The sequence below is a fragment of the Bos javanicus genome, chromosome X, assembly GCF_032452875.1.
Source record: "Bos javanicus breed banteng chromosome X, ARS-OSU_banteng_1.0, whole genome shotgun sequence".
In the NCBI taxonomy this organism is placed as follows: domain Eukaryota; kingdom Metazoa; phylum Chordata; class Mammalia; order Artiodactyla; family Bovidae; genus Bos; species Bos javanicus.
Window position 1 is genome coordinate 65720218 of NC_083897.1, and position 17432 is coordinate 65737649.

The 17432-nt window shown below is 38.1% G+C and overlaps 1 protein-coding gene across 1 annotated transcript in view; it reads right to left on the bottom strand.

Annotated features, from left to right (window-relative positions):
• Positions 1-17432, bottom strand: part of LRCH2 (leucine rich repeats and calponin homology domain containing 2) — a 104125-nt gene that overhangs the window by 51783 nt on the left and 34910 nt on the right. Inside the window, exons 3-6 of the mRNA XM_061409537.1 lie at positions 15644-15770; positions 11258-11363; positions 11039-11175; positions 1065-1198 (exon numbers count right to left, since the gene is read on the bottom strand). Of these exons, the coding sequence (XP_061265521.1) occupies positions 1065-1198; positions 11039-11175; positions 11258-11363; positions 15644-15770 (504 nt within the window). The remainder of the gene's footprint in view (positions 1-1064; positions 1199-11038; positions 11176-11257; positions 11364-15643; positions 15771-17432) is intronic.

The window sequence follows — 17432 nt, forward strand, 5'->3', positions numbered from 1 at the left end:
ATTTAACAACCAACTCCTCCACTAGAATGTGAGCTCCATGAGGGCCGAGGCCAATATGTAATTCAACAAACCCTGAATCTACTGGTAGGCACTCAACTTAAATAAATAAATGACTATAAATATAAAAGCATACTAATAGAGATTAGTATATGAATTAATTCTAATTTTTGTAGAATTGTTTGGGCTACTATCATTTATAATACTAAGCAAATTAATCTTTGGCAACTAAATTTAATGCTCAGATTCTTAATCATTCTAAGGCAACAAAAATATTTGAGAAAAATCCTATTTCAGATTCAAAAACTTGCACTGTTAACAATAATACTTACTATGTTGGCATTCCATGTAGTCTAAACTATGCCATAAATACAATAACAAATCTTTAAGTATTTAAGTCAGGGACAGTCTCCCTTTGTATAGTCTCATGCCACTCCAAATTATTTTCCATAGTATTGGATGGAATTATGTTTTCATAAAATCTTTCAGTCTAATCTACGTCTCAAAAGGATGAATTAAAAACAAAATATCAAATCTAACATTTCAAAATCTTTTGAGGAAAAAATACCAATATCAAACAGAATATCAATGATAAATCATCCCTTATCCATAAAGAATTGAATAAAAAAATATCCATATAGAAATGCATCAAGAAAACAGAGGTGAAACGTAACCAACCACAAATGTCTTACTCTTCCACTAACCTCAGTTCAAAGTCAAATTCTACTTATTCCAAATTTACAGCATAGTGATTACAGTAGAACATTAACAGTTGTCAAGTGCTGAGAAATTAGTTCTTCTGTACTAGAATGTCAGAAGTACACTTTTACTTTACATTTTACTACTAAAAGCTTTAATAATAAACTTTTTGAGAAAACTCCAAATTTATTCTACTATCAGAGGTTCACTCTATGATGGTGATATTTCACTTCAGCTAATTACTGATTTTAACACTGGACCAATCATCCTAACTATATTCATTTCACTCAAAATAAACAAATATCATCTATATATAGAGAGAAGACACCATCATCATGAAATTAGAATCTTACAGAATATTACATTACCTGTCTGTGAGAGGTTGGGAGGGCATTCTTTTACTCAATGATGGAAGATCCAGAGAATCTGGTTTCTTATCCATTCTGCAACACGCTTGGATATTTAAGTATTTAAATATGTGTACTTTACCTTTTAAACATATCTGTCAATAAATAATAGAGTAAGATTATAGTTCCAAATATATAAAGTCATTTACTAATTTATTAATAAATTTTAATAACTTCAAATTACTCTGAGATATAACAATCATGATACTTTACATATTTAAATACTTTGTGCTTCTGACACTAGGTGAAAAAAATCTGACAGAACTGACAATAACTAAAACTATTGTAGTCTCTGTTCTTATTATAAAAAACTAAGTTAATTTTTCTGTATTTCCCTGAACTATTTTGTTAAAAGCACAATGTACAAACCACTAAGCAATATAAAGTTTATAATTCATAAAAGTTGCCTTCACTAGAAAAAATGCTGCTGCTGCTAAGTCACTTCAGTCGTGTCTGACTCTGTGCAACCCCATAGACAGCAGCCCACCAGGCTCCTCCATCCCTGGGATTCTCCAGGCAAGAATACTGGAGTGGGTTGCCATTTCCTTCTCCAATACATGGAAGTGACAAGTGAAAGTGAAATCACTCAGTCGTGTCCGACTCCTCCCAACCCCATGGACTGTAGCCCACCAGGCTCCTCAGTCCGTGGGATTTCCCAGGCAAGAGTACTGGAGTGGGTTGCCACTGCCTTCTCCAGAAAAAATGAAAAGAAATATATTCTTTATAGTGGTAAGAACAGAAAGAAAAAAAATAACCCATGTAATTCTTTAAAGTAACCTCATCAGAACCACTAAGTCTAAAGACTGGAAGAAAGTTAATCAAAAGAATGCAAATACAGGATAAATTTGTTGAAAGGTGTGATGGTAAGCCACTTAAAATAAAACAAAACAAATTTTTAAATCGTCAATTCAACTAATATAATATCCAGGAAAATTATTTTCATTGACAATAAATAAAAAAAAATAATAAGGGGGAAAATACTGTGTGAAAGAAAGTACTTTATATAAAAAAGATAGACAATGAGCAGTAGGGAAACAATAAGTTGGCTTTACAAAGGATAACTGCAATCACCATAAATGTTATCAAATAAGTATTTCTCAAAATTTAGAATAGAAAATATTGTTTTATGGATGTACATAACCTAGCAACACACAAAAACAATCAAAGAAAACAATAGAGATAGCACATTAAAACGTAATTATCATTCCAGGTAGAAAGGAAAAATGGTTCTTAGGTAAATCTAATAGATACCAGATCTGACTTGACCACTGAAAAATTTCATTTAAAAGGAAAATGTAAACCATTTGTGCTTTAGAACATAAATATATTACCAATTAAAATGTATCCTATTATCTATCCAAATTTATAAAAATTATCTATTTCCAAATTAAATGCTGAAAAATTACTTTTGTAAATTTAATTTATATCATCATAATTCACATACAGTTTTAAAATCAAAGAGAATTATAAAACAGTTAACAAAAAATTAATCCCCTGTTCCACCCCTTTGGGCTTCCCTGAGCTGTGTCTCTAATAATAAACTATGCACCTGTTTTTCAGAGGTTAAAGTGTCTGCCTGGAATGCAGGAGACCCGGATTCGATCCCTGGGTCGGAAAGATCCCCTGCAGAAGGAAATGGCAACCCAATCCAGTACTCTTGCCTGGAGAATCCCATGGAGGGAGGAGCCTGGTAGGCTACAGTCCATGGGGTCGCAAAGAGTCGTACACAACTGAGACCCAGTCCCCACATTTAACTCTTTCAGTTGGTTTCTGCTTTTTACCTTCATATTTATAAATAACATGGTTCTAGTGGTATTTTTTATTTTTCAATTATAGATTTTATTTATCAAGATCTTACTAAGGAGGATGAGGACTTAGATTTCTTGTTATCAACACCACTGACGTACCAGATAGATGGGCCCCAGTCTGAGCAGCTGAAATCCTCTGTGGATAGATACTTCAAGATAAAGATAATGGCAGGAACAAGGAGGAACTGAGTCCTGCTTGAACTTGGATAGAAGATAAAGAGACCACATATTTCTCATTCTTAAGGTCAAAGAGGCCTCTCTGACTATACATGTGCAGAAAGGTTCCTCAGTAGGTCAGAGAAGGGAGGGAGCACCAGACCATAATATGCTCTTCTTCCCAGAAGCCCTTGCCTTGGAATCCATCTTGGCTAAGAGATGCACACACACACAGGGGAAGACCCTGAGTTAAACCAAATAGGGATTCAGAGCCAGGCAAAAGCCAGATGATTGGCCAAAGGAGACTTGGAAAAAGTGCCCTATATGAGTGATTTAGGGCTGGTGTGCTCCTCCTCACTGGCTGGGGAGGGGGAGCAGGGGGGTGGTGTTCAGGGTCGACCACACACACTTTCTCTCCAGTATGTATCTCTGCCTTGCTTCTCTCTTAAACAAACTGTTTCTCTGTGTGCTCTCCGACTTGTGTGTGTTAGTCGCTGAGTTGTGTCCAACTCTGCAACCCCATGGACTGTACCCCACTAGGATCATCTGTCCATGGACTTGTCCAGGCAAGAATACTGGAGTGTGTTGCCATACCCTTCTCCAGGGGATCTTCCCGACCCAGGAATCGATCCTGGGTCTCCTGCATTTTAGGTAGATTCTTTATCGTCTGAGCCACCAGGGAAGTGCTGTGTCTCTAATAACAAACTATGTACCTGTTTTTCCAGTTTTTGCCTCCTTGAAACATTCTTACTTTCAAACAGGGGCAAGAGACAGCTAAATTTTGCTTCTAGCCTCTAGGCAGAGGTTCAATTCCTAGACAGGGAACTAAGATCTTGCTGCAAGCCACTGCTCACTGCCATATGCATGAGATCACCACCACTATCACATATCATCAAACCACCATTCTCCCATCACCAACACCTATCAACTCATATAAACATACTTCCTCCCTCTTCAGAAGTATAACATAGTGGTTGGAACATGAACTCTGGAGTTAAGATTGCCTTGGTTTGAAACCAAGCTCCACTACATGCTAGTCATGTGACCTTAGAAAAGACAGAAAACAGCTACAGCTCTGTTTTCTCTTTTATAAAATGAAGTATAATGACAGTACCTATTTTATAGGGTTGCTATAAGAAATGAGTGAATGCACGTAAAGCATGTTCAATACAGTGCTTGGAGCATGGTAAGTGCCATATAAATCTTTGCTATCATTACATCTATGTCACAATTTTTCATTAAATCAAGATCTAGTATTTACAACAATATGACCAAGAAAGTAGTCACAGATGAACCACAGAGGTTAGTTAGACTCATTTCCTTTCTCTTGTAAGTTTTTGTTTTTCCTAAAGTGACTACTTGCCCCATTTTTCTACTTTGTTTAATTTTCTGATGCAAAGAACTGACTCAATGGAAAAGACCTTGATGCTGGGAAAGATTGAAGGCAGGAGGAGAAGGGGACGGCAGAGGATGAAATGGTTGAATGGCATCACCGACTCAATGGACATGACTGTAAGCTCTGGGAGTTGGTGATGGACAGGGTGTGCTGGTGTGCTGCAGCCCATGGGGTCACAAAGAGTCGGACATGACTGAGCAACTGAACTGAACTGATAATTTTCTGTGTGCCTACTACTAATTCATTCCTGACTCTGACAGAATTGTAAAATGTCTCTCCATACTGACATGTACATCAACTCAACTATTAACTTCTTTATTCTTTTTCTATTTTCTTCTGGGAGACAACCCTCCCCCGACCAAACTGATTGGTTGCTAGACTCTAGGTCCATGCATACCAATCTATCTTAGACATGAAGAATTCTTAATTTGTTCCTTCATTTTGATATAGTACACCCTCTACTGGCTGGCTTTCTAGTAAAGTGTTCAGTTCAGTTCAGTCGCTCAGTTGTGTCAAATTTCTGAGATCTTGCATGTTTGAAACTGTCTTTTTTTTTTTCTATCTTAAAATTGACTGACAGTTTGAGATTACAAATTTGGGAATATTCCTTCAGTCACTGAAGGCATCATTCTAACATCTTCTAGTTCCTCATGCTGCTGCTGAGAAGTCATTCTGATTACCACCACTATGAATGTGACCCATTTTGTCTTCATGGAAGCCTTTCAGTCTCTGTCTTTCATGTTAGAAATTATTTCTACAATGTCTAGTGATCCATGGCTGTCTGTTCATTTTCAAAAGAAAAATGATAAGAAGTCAAATGGAAGCTCTTTGTAAGAGGGAGAAGTTTATCAATGGTCAGCCCATGTCTAGAGAACAGATTGTGACTTGTGCTTCAGGGACTGCCAATGATCAGTATAACTATAGGTCTTTTCTCCTAGTTCAATCAGTCTACCAAGAGAGAAATCACCATCCTAAGTCACATAAGAGAGGCTGCCAGCATTCTGGGAGCCAAGCAAGAGAAGTCTACTGACACTCCCAATATTCAGTATGTATGCATTCACTGTTGTCAGTATGGGATCTCATTCGTGTCCATAGCTGTACCTGCAGCCCCTAACTCTGGTTGAGTCTCTCTACAGCTGTGCTATCCAATACAGTAGTCACTAGCCACATGTGGCTATTTAATCTAAATAAAACGAAAAACGCAATTCTTCAATCACACTATATACTTTCAAGTGCTCAACAGCCACTTGTGGCTACCATATGCTATGCTATGCTATGCTATGCTAAGTCGTTTCAGTCGTGTCCGACTCTGTGTGACCCGATAGATGGCAGCCCATCAGGCTCCGCTGTCCCTGGGATTCTCCAGGCAAGAACACTGGAGTGGGTTGTCATTTCCTTCTCCAATGCATGAAAGTGAAAAGTGAAAGTGAAGTCACTCAGTCATGTCTGACTCTTCACCACCCCATGGACTGCAGCCTACCAGGTTCCTCCGTCCATGGGATTTTCCAGGCAAGAATACTGGAGTGGGGTGCCATTGCCTTCTCCGGTGGCTACCATATAGGACACTACAAATATAGAACATTTCCATCATTACAGAAAGTTCTAATAGACAGCGCTGCTCTAAAGAGTAAATTCCAGGCTTATGCTGAGGGAAGGAATGATACTCATTTCACTGATGAGCTGAGGAAGAGAATCTGAGAGAATCTACCTACTCTTCAGAGAAAACCCTAGGTTTCTGCTAAGGCAAGGGGCAAAATCAGTACAAATTTAGATCTATATTGTTGAATATATTAACAACTAGTCATGTAAAACTATTGAAATTTCAATTAATCAAAATGAAATTAAATGGAAAATGTTGTTCCTTAGTCACACTAGTCATATATCAAGTGCTCCATAGCAATGCTACTGCTGCTGCTAAGTCACTTCAGTTGTGTCCAACTCTGTGTGACCCCATAGACGGCAGCCACCAGGCTCCCCCATCCCTGGGATTCTCCAGGCAAGAACACTGGAGTGGGTTGCCATTTCCTTCTCCAGTGCAGGAAAGTGAAAAGTGAAAGTGAAGTCGCTCAGTCGTGTCCGACTCTTCGTGACCCCATGGACTGCAGCCTACCAGGCTCCTCCATCCATACAGAGGAAAACAATAGAATGGGAAAGACCAGAGAGCTCTTTACGAAAATGAGAGACACCAAGGGAACATTTCATGCAATGATGGGCACAAAAAGGACAGAAATGTTAAGGCCCTAACAGAAGCAGAAGATATTAAGAAAAGATGGCAAGAATACACAAAAGAACTATACAAAAAAGATGTTAGTGACCCAGATAACCACGATGGTGTGATCACTCACCTACAGCCAGACATCCTGCAGGTGCAAAGTCAAGTGGGCCTTAGGAAGCATCACTACAAACAAAGCTAGTAAAGGTGATGGGATTCCAGCTAAGCCATTTCAAATCCTAATAGATGGCACTGTAAAAGTGCTACACTCATTATGCCAGCAAATTTGGAAAACTCAGCAGTGGCCACAGGACTGGAAAAAGTTGGTTTTCATTCCAATCCCAAAGAAAGGCAATGCCAAAGACTGTTCAAACTATGGCACAACTGCAAGCATCTCACATGCTAGCAAAGTAATTCTCAAAACTCTCCAAGCCAGGCTGCAACAGTACATGAACTGTGAACTTCCAGATGTTCAAAGCTGGATTTAGAAAAGGCAGAGGAACCAGAGATCAAATTGCCAACATCCGTTGGATCATAGAAAAAGCAAGAGAATTCCAAAAAAACATCTACTTCTGCTTCATTGACTATGCTAAAGCCTTTGACTGTGTGGATCACAACAAACTGTGGAACATTAAATAGATGGGAATACCAGACCACCTGACCTGCCTCCTGACAAACTTCTATGCACGTCAAGAAGCAACAGTTAGAAACAGAAATGAAACAGTGAACTGGATCCAAATCGAGAAAGGAATACATCAAGGCTGTATATTGTCACCCTGCATATTTCACTTATATAGAGAGTACATCATGCAAAATACCGGGCTGGATGAAGCACAGGCTGAAATCAAGATTGCCAGGAGAAATGTCAATAGCCTCAGACATGCAGAAGACACCACCGTTATGGCAGAAAGCGAAAAGGAACTGAAGAGCCTCTTGATGAAAGTGAAAGAGGAGAGTGAAATAGCCAGCTTCAAACTCAACATTCAAAAAACTAAAATCATGGCATCCAGTCCCATCACTTCATGGCAAATAGATGGGGAAACAATGGAAACAGTGTCAGACTTTATTTTCTTGGGCTCCAAAATCCCTGCAAATGGTGACTGCAGCCATGAAATTAAGACACTTGCTCCTTGGAAGAAAAGCTATGACAAACCTAGACATATTGTGGAGAAGGCAATGGCACCCCACTCCAGTAGTCTTGCCTGGAAAATCCCATGGATGGAGAAGCCTGGTGAGCTGCCATCTATGGGGTCACACAGAGTTGGACATGACTGAAGTGACTTAGCAGCAGCAGCACCAGACAGCATATTGAAAAGGAGAGACATTACTTTTGTGACAGAGGTTCATCTACTCAAAGCTATGGTTTTTCTAGTAATCATGTATAAATGTGAGAATTGGACCATAAAGAAGTTCAGTTCAGTTCAGTTCAGTCAGTCATGTCCAACTCTTTGCCACCCCATGGACTGTAGCATGCCAGGCTTCCCTGTCCATCACCGACTCCTGGAGCTTGCTCAAACTCATGTCCATTGAGTTGGAGATGCCATCCAACCATCTCATCCTCTGTCATCCCTTTCTCCTCCTGCCTTCCATCTTCCCCAGCATCACAGTCTTTTCAAACGAGTCAGCCCTTCGCATCAGGTGGACAAAGTATTGGAGTTTCAGCTTCAACATCAGTCCTTCCAATGTATATTCAGCAATGACTTCCTTTAGGATTGACTGGTTGCATCTCCTTGCAGGGACTCTCAATAGTCTTCTCCAACACCACAATGCAAAAGCATCAATTCTTCAGCACTCAGCTTTCTTTACAGTCCAACTCTCACATCCATACATGACTACTGGAAAAACCATAGCCTTGACTAGACAGACCTTTGTGGACAAAGTAATGTCTCTGCTTTTTATTATGCTGTCTAGTTTGGTCATAACTTTCCTTCCAAAGAGCAAGCATCTTTTAATTTCATGGCTGCAATCACCAACTGCAGGGATTTTAGAGCCCCCAAAAATAAAGTCAGCCACTCTTTCCACTCTTTCCCCATCTATTTGCCATGAAGTAATGGGACTGAATGCCATGATCTTTGTTATCTGAATGTTGAGCTTTATGCCAACTTTTTCACTCTCCTCTTTCATCAAGAGGCTCTTTAGTTCTTCTTCGCTTTCTGCCATAAGGGTGGTGTCATCTGCATATCTGAGGTTATTGATATTTCTCCCAGAAATCTTGATTCTAGCTTGTGCTTCATCCAGCCCAGCATTTCTCATTATGTACTCTGCATAGAAGTTAAACAAGCAGAGTCACAATATATAGCCTTGACGTACTCCTTTCCCGATTTGGAACCAGTCTGTTATTCCATGTCCAGTTCTAACTGTTGCTTCCTGACCTGCATACAGATTTCTCAAGAGGCAGGTCAGGTGGTCTTGTATTCCCATCTCTTTCAGAATTTTCCACAATTTGTTGTGATCCACACAGTCAAAGGCTTTGGCATAGTCAATAAAGCAGAAGTAGATGTTTTTCTGGAACTCTGTTGCTTGTTCGATGATCCAACAGATGCTGGCAATTTGATCTCTGGTTTCTCTACCTTTTCTAAATCCAGCTTGAACATCTGGAAGTTCATGGCATAAAGAAGGCTGAGCGCCAAAGAATTGATGCTTTTGAAGTGTGGTGTTGGAGAAGACTCTTGAGAGTCCCTTGGACAGCAAGAAGATCAAACCAGTCAATCCTAAATTAAGTCAATCCTGATATTCATTGGAAGGACTGATGCTGAAGCTGAAGCTCCTATACATGGCTACCTGATGTGAAGAGTGAACTCACTGGAAAAGACCCTGATGTTCAGAAAGACTAAAGGCAAGAGGAGAAGTGGACAACAGAGGATGAGATGTTTGGATGGCATCACCAACTCAATGGACATGAGTTTGAGCAAGCTCGGAGAGATGGTGAAAGACAGTGAAGTCTGGCATGCTGCAGTCCATGGGGTCACAAAGAGTCTGACATGACTGAGTGAATGAACAATAGTATTGGACATCACAGATTATACAACATTTCCATTATTTAGAAAGTCCTATTAAATAGCAGAGCCTTAGATATTCTACAGACCTTCATGTTTTAAGTCTTTCATCCCTCTATTTAGTTACATGTTTCATTCAATAATCACCAAGGAAACACCCAAGCCATTCCCAAATTTAACACAGTTAAATCACCTCACTTCTTGTTGCCTTCTCCCATAGCAGACACAGGTTTTGGGTTTCCCCATCCTGCTATGGTAGCTACTACCAAGACTCCAGCCAGCTTTTAGTATTTGAAATTAGAAAAAAGGCACTCGTTTGCATTGAGTGGAATGCACCTTAGTAGGAAAAGAGGAAAAAAAGGCAACTCTTCTGGATGTATACAAACCCAGTGCCAGGGCACATAGCTTGGAAATAGAGTACAGGCTGGCATTTCACTACCATGTGCCTCCTCAATCAGATACTCTTGAGCAGTGTAAGTGGAGATCCTAGTTACCACTATTTCACCTATTTTCCATTTTCCAAAATTCTGTTGCCATCTCTCCCCTGCTGTCCTCTTCTCTCTCAATCTTTGTCTTCATGGGTTTAGAGTTTAGTGTACTCCTTTACTATCATTTTAGTGGATTCCACATGAATTTAATTCTCAAACTTAAAGTCAAACCAGTCAGTCTCAAAGGAAATCAACCCTGAATATTCACTGGAAGGACTGATAGTGAAGCTGAAGCTCCAAAACTTTGGCCACCTGATGCGAAGAGCCAACTCATTGGAAAAGACCCTGATGCTGGGAAAGATTGAAGGCAGGAGGAGAAGGGGGCAACAGAGGATGAGATGGTTGGATGGCATCATCGATTCAACGGACATGAGTGAGCAAACTCTGGGAGACAATAAGGGACAGGGAAGCCTGGCATGCTTCAGACCATGGGGTTGCAAGAGACAGACATGACTGAGTGACTGAACAAAAAAGTAGGAATTAATACTTTTCAACTTGAATCTTTCTTTCTGTTATGATTCCACCTATTGGTGCTAAAAATGTATTCCAATCAATCACACAACAAATCTCAAGTATATATATACCTGAGTAGGACAGAGGTAGACAGAATTCTTAGTCTACCCTTTTAAAACAACACAAACAACCAGAATTATCAGTTCACAGCAGAAAGTTGGTATCTGGGTTATCCAAATCCTATTCTCTAGAAACAAAGCTAACCCTCCTATGCAAGTGAAAAAGCCACTTCCCAGAAAAAACACTTTTGAGAGTAATACCTCAAAAACAAACTGACTCCTAATTCTGATGCTTTTGTATTTACCAGAAACATATAATTCTGAATAAAAATAAAAGAAGCAAGTATCATTGTTTTAAATTACAAACCTGTGCTGGTGGTACTTGCAAAGGATTGTTATCCAAAATTATTACTTGTAAATGATGCAGCTTCCTGTAACAAACTGGAATTTCAGTCACTTTATTACAAGAGAAATCCAGCTTGACTAAGGGAAGATCTCCTAATTCTGTTCAGAAACAAAAATAATTTAATTAAATTCTATATAGTTATTCTCTTATTCATATGAGTAAGAACAGTGAGCATCTTACCATCTGGTAATGCCTGAAGATTATTTCTTCTTATGTTTAGCTCTCTAAGTGATTGTAATTTTCCCATTTGTTGGGGAAGAACCTGAATCTCATTGCAGCTAATATCCTAAGGAAAAAAGAAAATAAAATTATAACAAACTAATGGAGAAAGAGAGCTATATTTCTACTTTTTAATTAGAGCACATGGCTAATAGCTAGCAAGTCACCTCCAATGTCATTTCTCTAAATATGGATTATCAGGCAGATTTATATTTACATCATGAAATCAGTCCAGCACAATTAACATAAATTTTTTTGTGTAAAAGTGTGAGATTATAACTTAGTAATACACAAGTCAGCATTTTGAAAATCTCAACTAAAGACCACTCTTATCAACTAAAACCAGAAGGTGCTCTTCATTCATAGGTAAAATGAAAGAGAACTATCAATCACTGGGATAATTTGTCAATTATAGTAGTTGTTTGGGCTTCCCTGGTGACTCAGACGATAAAGAATCTGCCTTCAATGTGGGAGATTTGGGTCTGATCCCTGGGTTGGGAAGACACCCTGGAGGAGCACATGGCAACCCACTCCAGTATTCTTGCCTGGATAATCCCCATGGACAGAGGAGCCTTGTGGGCTACAGTCCATGAGGTCTCAAAGAGTCAGACATGACTGAGTGACTAAGTACAAAAAGTAGTTGTTTTGAGATACCTGGTTGGGCAGGAGGTGAGAAAGTCAAGGATTTACAGATGTGAGCTGGAGAATCAAAGCCCACGGTCAGAACTGATTTAACAAAACCTGTTTCTATGAGGGATTACAGGCTCAAAATTTGGTGGCTCACATCATAACCCAAAGACATTCTAAGAGATCTGGTCAGAACTGCCTCATGGTTATGTTAAAATGCAAACCTCAATTTAAAGGTAAACAATACCACATTTCCACAATAATAGAAGAAAGGAACAGCTTAAGTTATTAAACTGTGCAGTCCTCTCCCCCTTTCTTATCACATCAACAGAAAGGGAAGAAGAATCTGCAAGATCTCAGGCAGAAGTCATTCTAGACACACTGCAAATGAAATTCATATTCTACTGCAACTGCCCCCAATTTCCAACTTTGACTGGAAATGACATTTAGCTTGGAAGGAAAGGGGTGGCACGTACATGTACTGTTTTATCAAAAGTAAAAAAGGCAGGAGGGTAAATTCAAAAGAATATTGTTGTTGTTTAGTCACTGAGTGGTGTCCAACTTTTTTGCGACCCCATGGACTGTAGCCTGCCAGGTTCTCCTGTCCATGGGATTTCCCAGGCAAGAATACTGGAATGGGTAGCCATCCCCTTCTTCAGGGGATCTTTCCAACCCAGAGATCAAACCCTCATCTCCTGCATTGGCAAGTGGACTTACCACTGAGTCATCAGGGAAGCCCCTAAAGAATATTAAATAATATCTAATCATCTATAGATTTTAAAATATATCTACATGCCATCTTCATTCAACAACTATTTATCAAATACGAACTATTTGCTGGGCACTGTTCTAGGTGCTGGGGACGTATCAATGAATAAAACAAACAAAAAGTCCTGCCCTCATAGCTCCTTATGGATACTGCATTATAGCAAAAGGAGTAGATTACACAATATTCTAGAAGTGCTATGGAGGCAAAAAACAGAGCAGGGTAAAGGAAAATTAGTGTTAGTAATATTGGAGAAGAATAGGAATTTAGATTGTTTCATAAAGTAGTTAATATTTGAGCACTATTATCGGAATTGAGAGTATGAGCCATGCCAATACATAAGAAAGGAGTATTCCAGACAGAAGGAACAATAAATGTAAAGGCTCTTAAGCAAAGCATATGTAACATGTACTAAGAACAGCAATGAATCCAGTGTAGCTAGAGAAAAGTGGGCAAGGGGAAGACTAGGATGGAGGGAAAAGTTTTGGCTTTTACTCAGAAATGTGGCCAGGTACCAGAAACTTTTAAACAGAGGTATGACACAATCTAACTTATGTTTTGACAAATATCATCTTAGCTATTGTGTTGAGGATAGTCCAAATGATGGATAAGAAAACTTCGGAAAAACATCCATTAGATACTATGGCTCCCTCCCAAAAGAGCCTAATACTGAAGATGTCCCTACAAAAAAAATAATAAAAATTTGACAGGCAGCTGCCACTTCATAGAAGAAACAAACCCGGCACAGGATACTGAACTACTCACCAATGGGTACTCTACAAAATACTCAGCTGGGATTTGAAGGCCTGAGAGTATTTCCTAGATCTAATGATAGACTTCACTATAGCTGGCTATGACATTCCTAGGATATACTGTCCTGGGAAAACATTCCAATGACAGGTAATATCCACAAATTAATTCTGTGATGTAAATTGTCAATTCAAAAAATAAAATTATCAATTAGCCACCCTAATGCAATCTATCCACTGTTACTGATTTTGAAAGTTGAAAGTGCAATAAATTTACAGTGCTAGTAAAACAATGATTAATATGTTTTAATATTCTGTTTAAATAAAAATACTACACTAAATCTCAAAATCCTAAATATTTTTGAAATTTCATTTATCCAAAAACTATCTCATGTAATGTAATTTAAAACATAGGGTTAAAAACTGAATGAAAAAGAAATTACAGAGCCATAGAATCTTTTTTAAAAAAAATATTTATTTGGCTTCTTCCCATATTATTTGCAGACACAAGATCTTTGTTGCATCATGCAGGATCTTCCCTTGCAGTGCTCTGGCTCTCTAGTGGCAAGTGGGCTTACTTGCTTGATGGCATGTGGGATCTTAGTTCCCTGATCAAGGATGGAACCTGCATCCCTTGCATTGCAAGGTGAATTCTTAACCACCGGACCATCAGGGAAGTCCCAGAATCATAGAATCTTAAAGGAGAATGTACATAAAAATCTTTAAAAACATTAACAGTGTGCATGCCAAAGACAGTAATGAACCCCTTATATTATGAATTTGTTAGATCACATCTGGCATCTTCTGCTCATTTCTGAGTGTTACATTAAAAGAGACTATAATAAAAGGGAGCATTTTAAGGATAGAAATAGCTAAAAATAAAAGGCAATAAAGAATAGAAATATAGAAACCATAAAAAGGAATAAAGGTAATAAAAATATTTAAGCCACAGAAAAACAGGTCTTAAGAGTTTGGTAAAATGGAGAGTACACACACAATAAATTATAAATATCTGAAGGGAATAAAAGTTATCAGTATCTATACTTCTTCACATGATAGTCTCAAGACCAATGGATAAAAGTGATGGGGCATGTATCTTAGTTCAAAATAAGAAAGTTAACAAAATTTTGCAAAAGAGAATTAGGGCTGCCTCAGATACACAAACACAAAGATTTGTCCACCATTGAAAATATACAACTAGATGTGTCAGGGATTCCTGCATTAGGAAGTGGTTTTATCTGATTACTTACAAGATTTCTTACAATATTAAAATTCTGTGGTTCTACAACATAATAAGACTAAACTCAAGGAAGTTTCCTTGCATTACAACTGCATATGCTTATGAATTTTAAAAAAGGCATTCCTGAAATTTCTGTTCATTACATTCTATTTGTACATTAATTTCCCACTATAAACTAGTACATAAGTTCCTCAAGAAAACTTTTCGCCCTCCACACATAAAAAATCATATTTATGAACACTTGAAAAAAATCTATGTATTGGAAAAGCATTACTCAAGATAAAACAGAAAATAAAAAAAAAAAAAAACAGCATGGTATATTGTGTAAGGTAGAAGTAACAGAAAGATGTGAAAATAGCTCACTGTTTTGAAGATTTGATTATGTTTCTCTGAGTTCATTGTCCTATAATACCTAAAATGATATGTTCAAAGTAATTACTTTAAATTATTCCTATATTTCTACAATCAATTATATATAAAGGCCTCTTTCCATTTATCTTCATTTCAAAAGTGTTATAAAATTACATGGGGATATAGACAAAGGTCATTTTATTAATTCTACTGCATGTAGGCATTGTACTCTCTTTCTTATCTCCTCTCTCTGAAGACTTCATTGAAGTCCTGTAAAACCTTAAAAAAAATAACCTTACCTTTTTCTGATCTAAGAACTTTACTGTCTACAAAAAGGATAGACAATTGCTTATTTGTCTGAAAGTATTTTTTAAGATTTGTAAGCAAGTCTTCTGATCTCACTAGGACTAAGGAACAACCAAGGTTTTTATTGTAGTTGTGAGCTAAAATCAGACATAAGCAAGGGTATCTCGAAATATCATTAAAGAGAACTTAGGCATATACCAAGATTTTTTTTTTAATTAAAGTGAAATTACATAAAGGAATTAATCTCCTGAAATATAAAGATACGTGTTATGCACATTACATACAATCGACACAACTATTTTACTCACCAATTCCATTAAATCTTTTAATTTTCCGATTTCTTCTGGAATGGATACCAGTTTATTATTACTGAGGACCAAAACTTTAAGGGGAAGATCGAATAGGTATTTTGGCAATGTTGATAAAAGATTTCGACTGAAAAGAATAAGAAAGTCTCATTATGAGAAATAAGTCTGAAATGAAGTATGCTGAAAAAGAACAAATCACTTCAAAATTAAGAATTTTTCACTAAATAACAACTATTATTTAATTATTGCTTACTTTGTAACAGGCTAATATCTTTACATGCACTGTCTCATTAAATCCTCATATTAACCTAACAAGACAGGTGGTATTACCTGCATTATACAAATAAAATTAAAGGTTAAATGTGGTTAAGTCACGTGCCCAGGCACAAGCCTGAACTGTGATCTGTAATATTGTCCTACACATCACCAGCTCTCAAAACTCAGAATTTTTCTGAGCTAGAGAAAATTCTAACAGAATTCTCAAAATTCTTCCGAGCTAAAGAATTGCCAGAACCTTGCTCTCTGGTATAATTTCACTATATTCAATACCTCTACATCTCTCACTAGGGGAAGGCTCCAAGGATAAATTTGCATGCCCTGTGTTCAAATTTATGAAAGAATGAATAGAATTATACCTTTAAAAATACATAGTAACCTTAACCCATTCTCTTTTGTTGCAGGTTTATGGTAGAACAGTCTACTAGCACCTTCATTTCAGCTCATAGTTGATACAACATTCCCGTCTCTGCAGATTTATTTAAATATAAGGACAACTAACATTTGTTACTATGTAGCAGGCCATGTTCCAGAGAAGGCAATGGCACCCCACTCCAGCACTGCTGTCTGGAAAATCCCATGAATGGAGGAGCCTGGTGGGCCATAGTCCATGGGGTCACTAAAAGTCAGACATGACTGAGCGACTTCACTTTCACTTTTCACTTTCATGCATTGGAGAAGGAAATGGCAACCCACTCCAGTGTTCTTGCCTGGAGAATCCCAGGGACGGGAGAGCCTGGTGGGCTGCACAGAGTGGGGCTGCACCTCTATGGGGTTGCACAGAGTCGGGCACGACTGAAGTGACTTAGCAGCAGCAGCAGCAGCAGGCCACGTTCACAGCACCTCACATGAATTAACTTGACTAATCCTCACAACAACCTACTTTAGGAAGATAGATACTATCATAATGCCCATTTTACAGATGAAGAAAAAGTCTAAAAGAGATTAAGTAAACTGCTCAAAGTCACAGAGCTGGTAAGTGAGAGAACCAGGATTCAAATCCAGGCGATTTGGCTTTGGGTCCCTTACCCTCAAACTAATTTTGGCCAAATTTGCATGCCAATGTAGATTGACCTGAACTATCCCTGCTGTAGACTAAATGTTTGTGTTCTCTCCACTCAAAACTATAATATTGAAGCCTAATCCCCAACGTGATGGTACATGGAGGTGGGGCTTTTGGGAGGTGATTAGTGGCCTTAAAGAGAGACCCCAGGGAGTTCCCTTGCTCTTTACTCCATGTAAGGACTCAGCTAGAAGAGAGTCATCTATCTATATAAATCAGGAAACTGGTCTTCACCAGACACTGAATCAGCTGGCACTTTGATCTTGAAATTTCCAGCCCTCAAATCTATGAAAAATAAATTTCTGTTGTTTATAACCACCCAGTCTATGGTATTCTGTTATAGTGCCATGAATGGACTAAGACAACTCTACTACCAAAATATATATAAAGTGTACCACTACATTTACATACTATCAAGCATTCATTAGCAATTTGCTATTATTTTCCCTA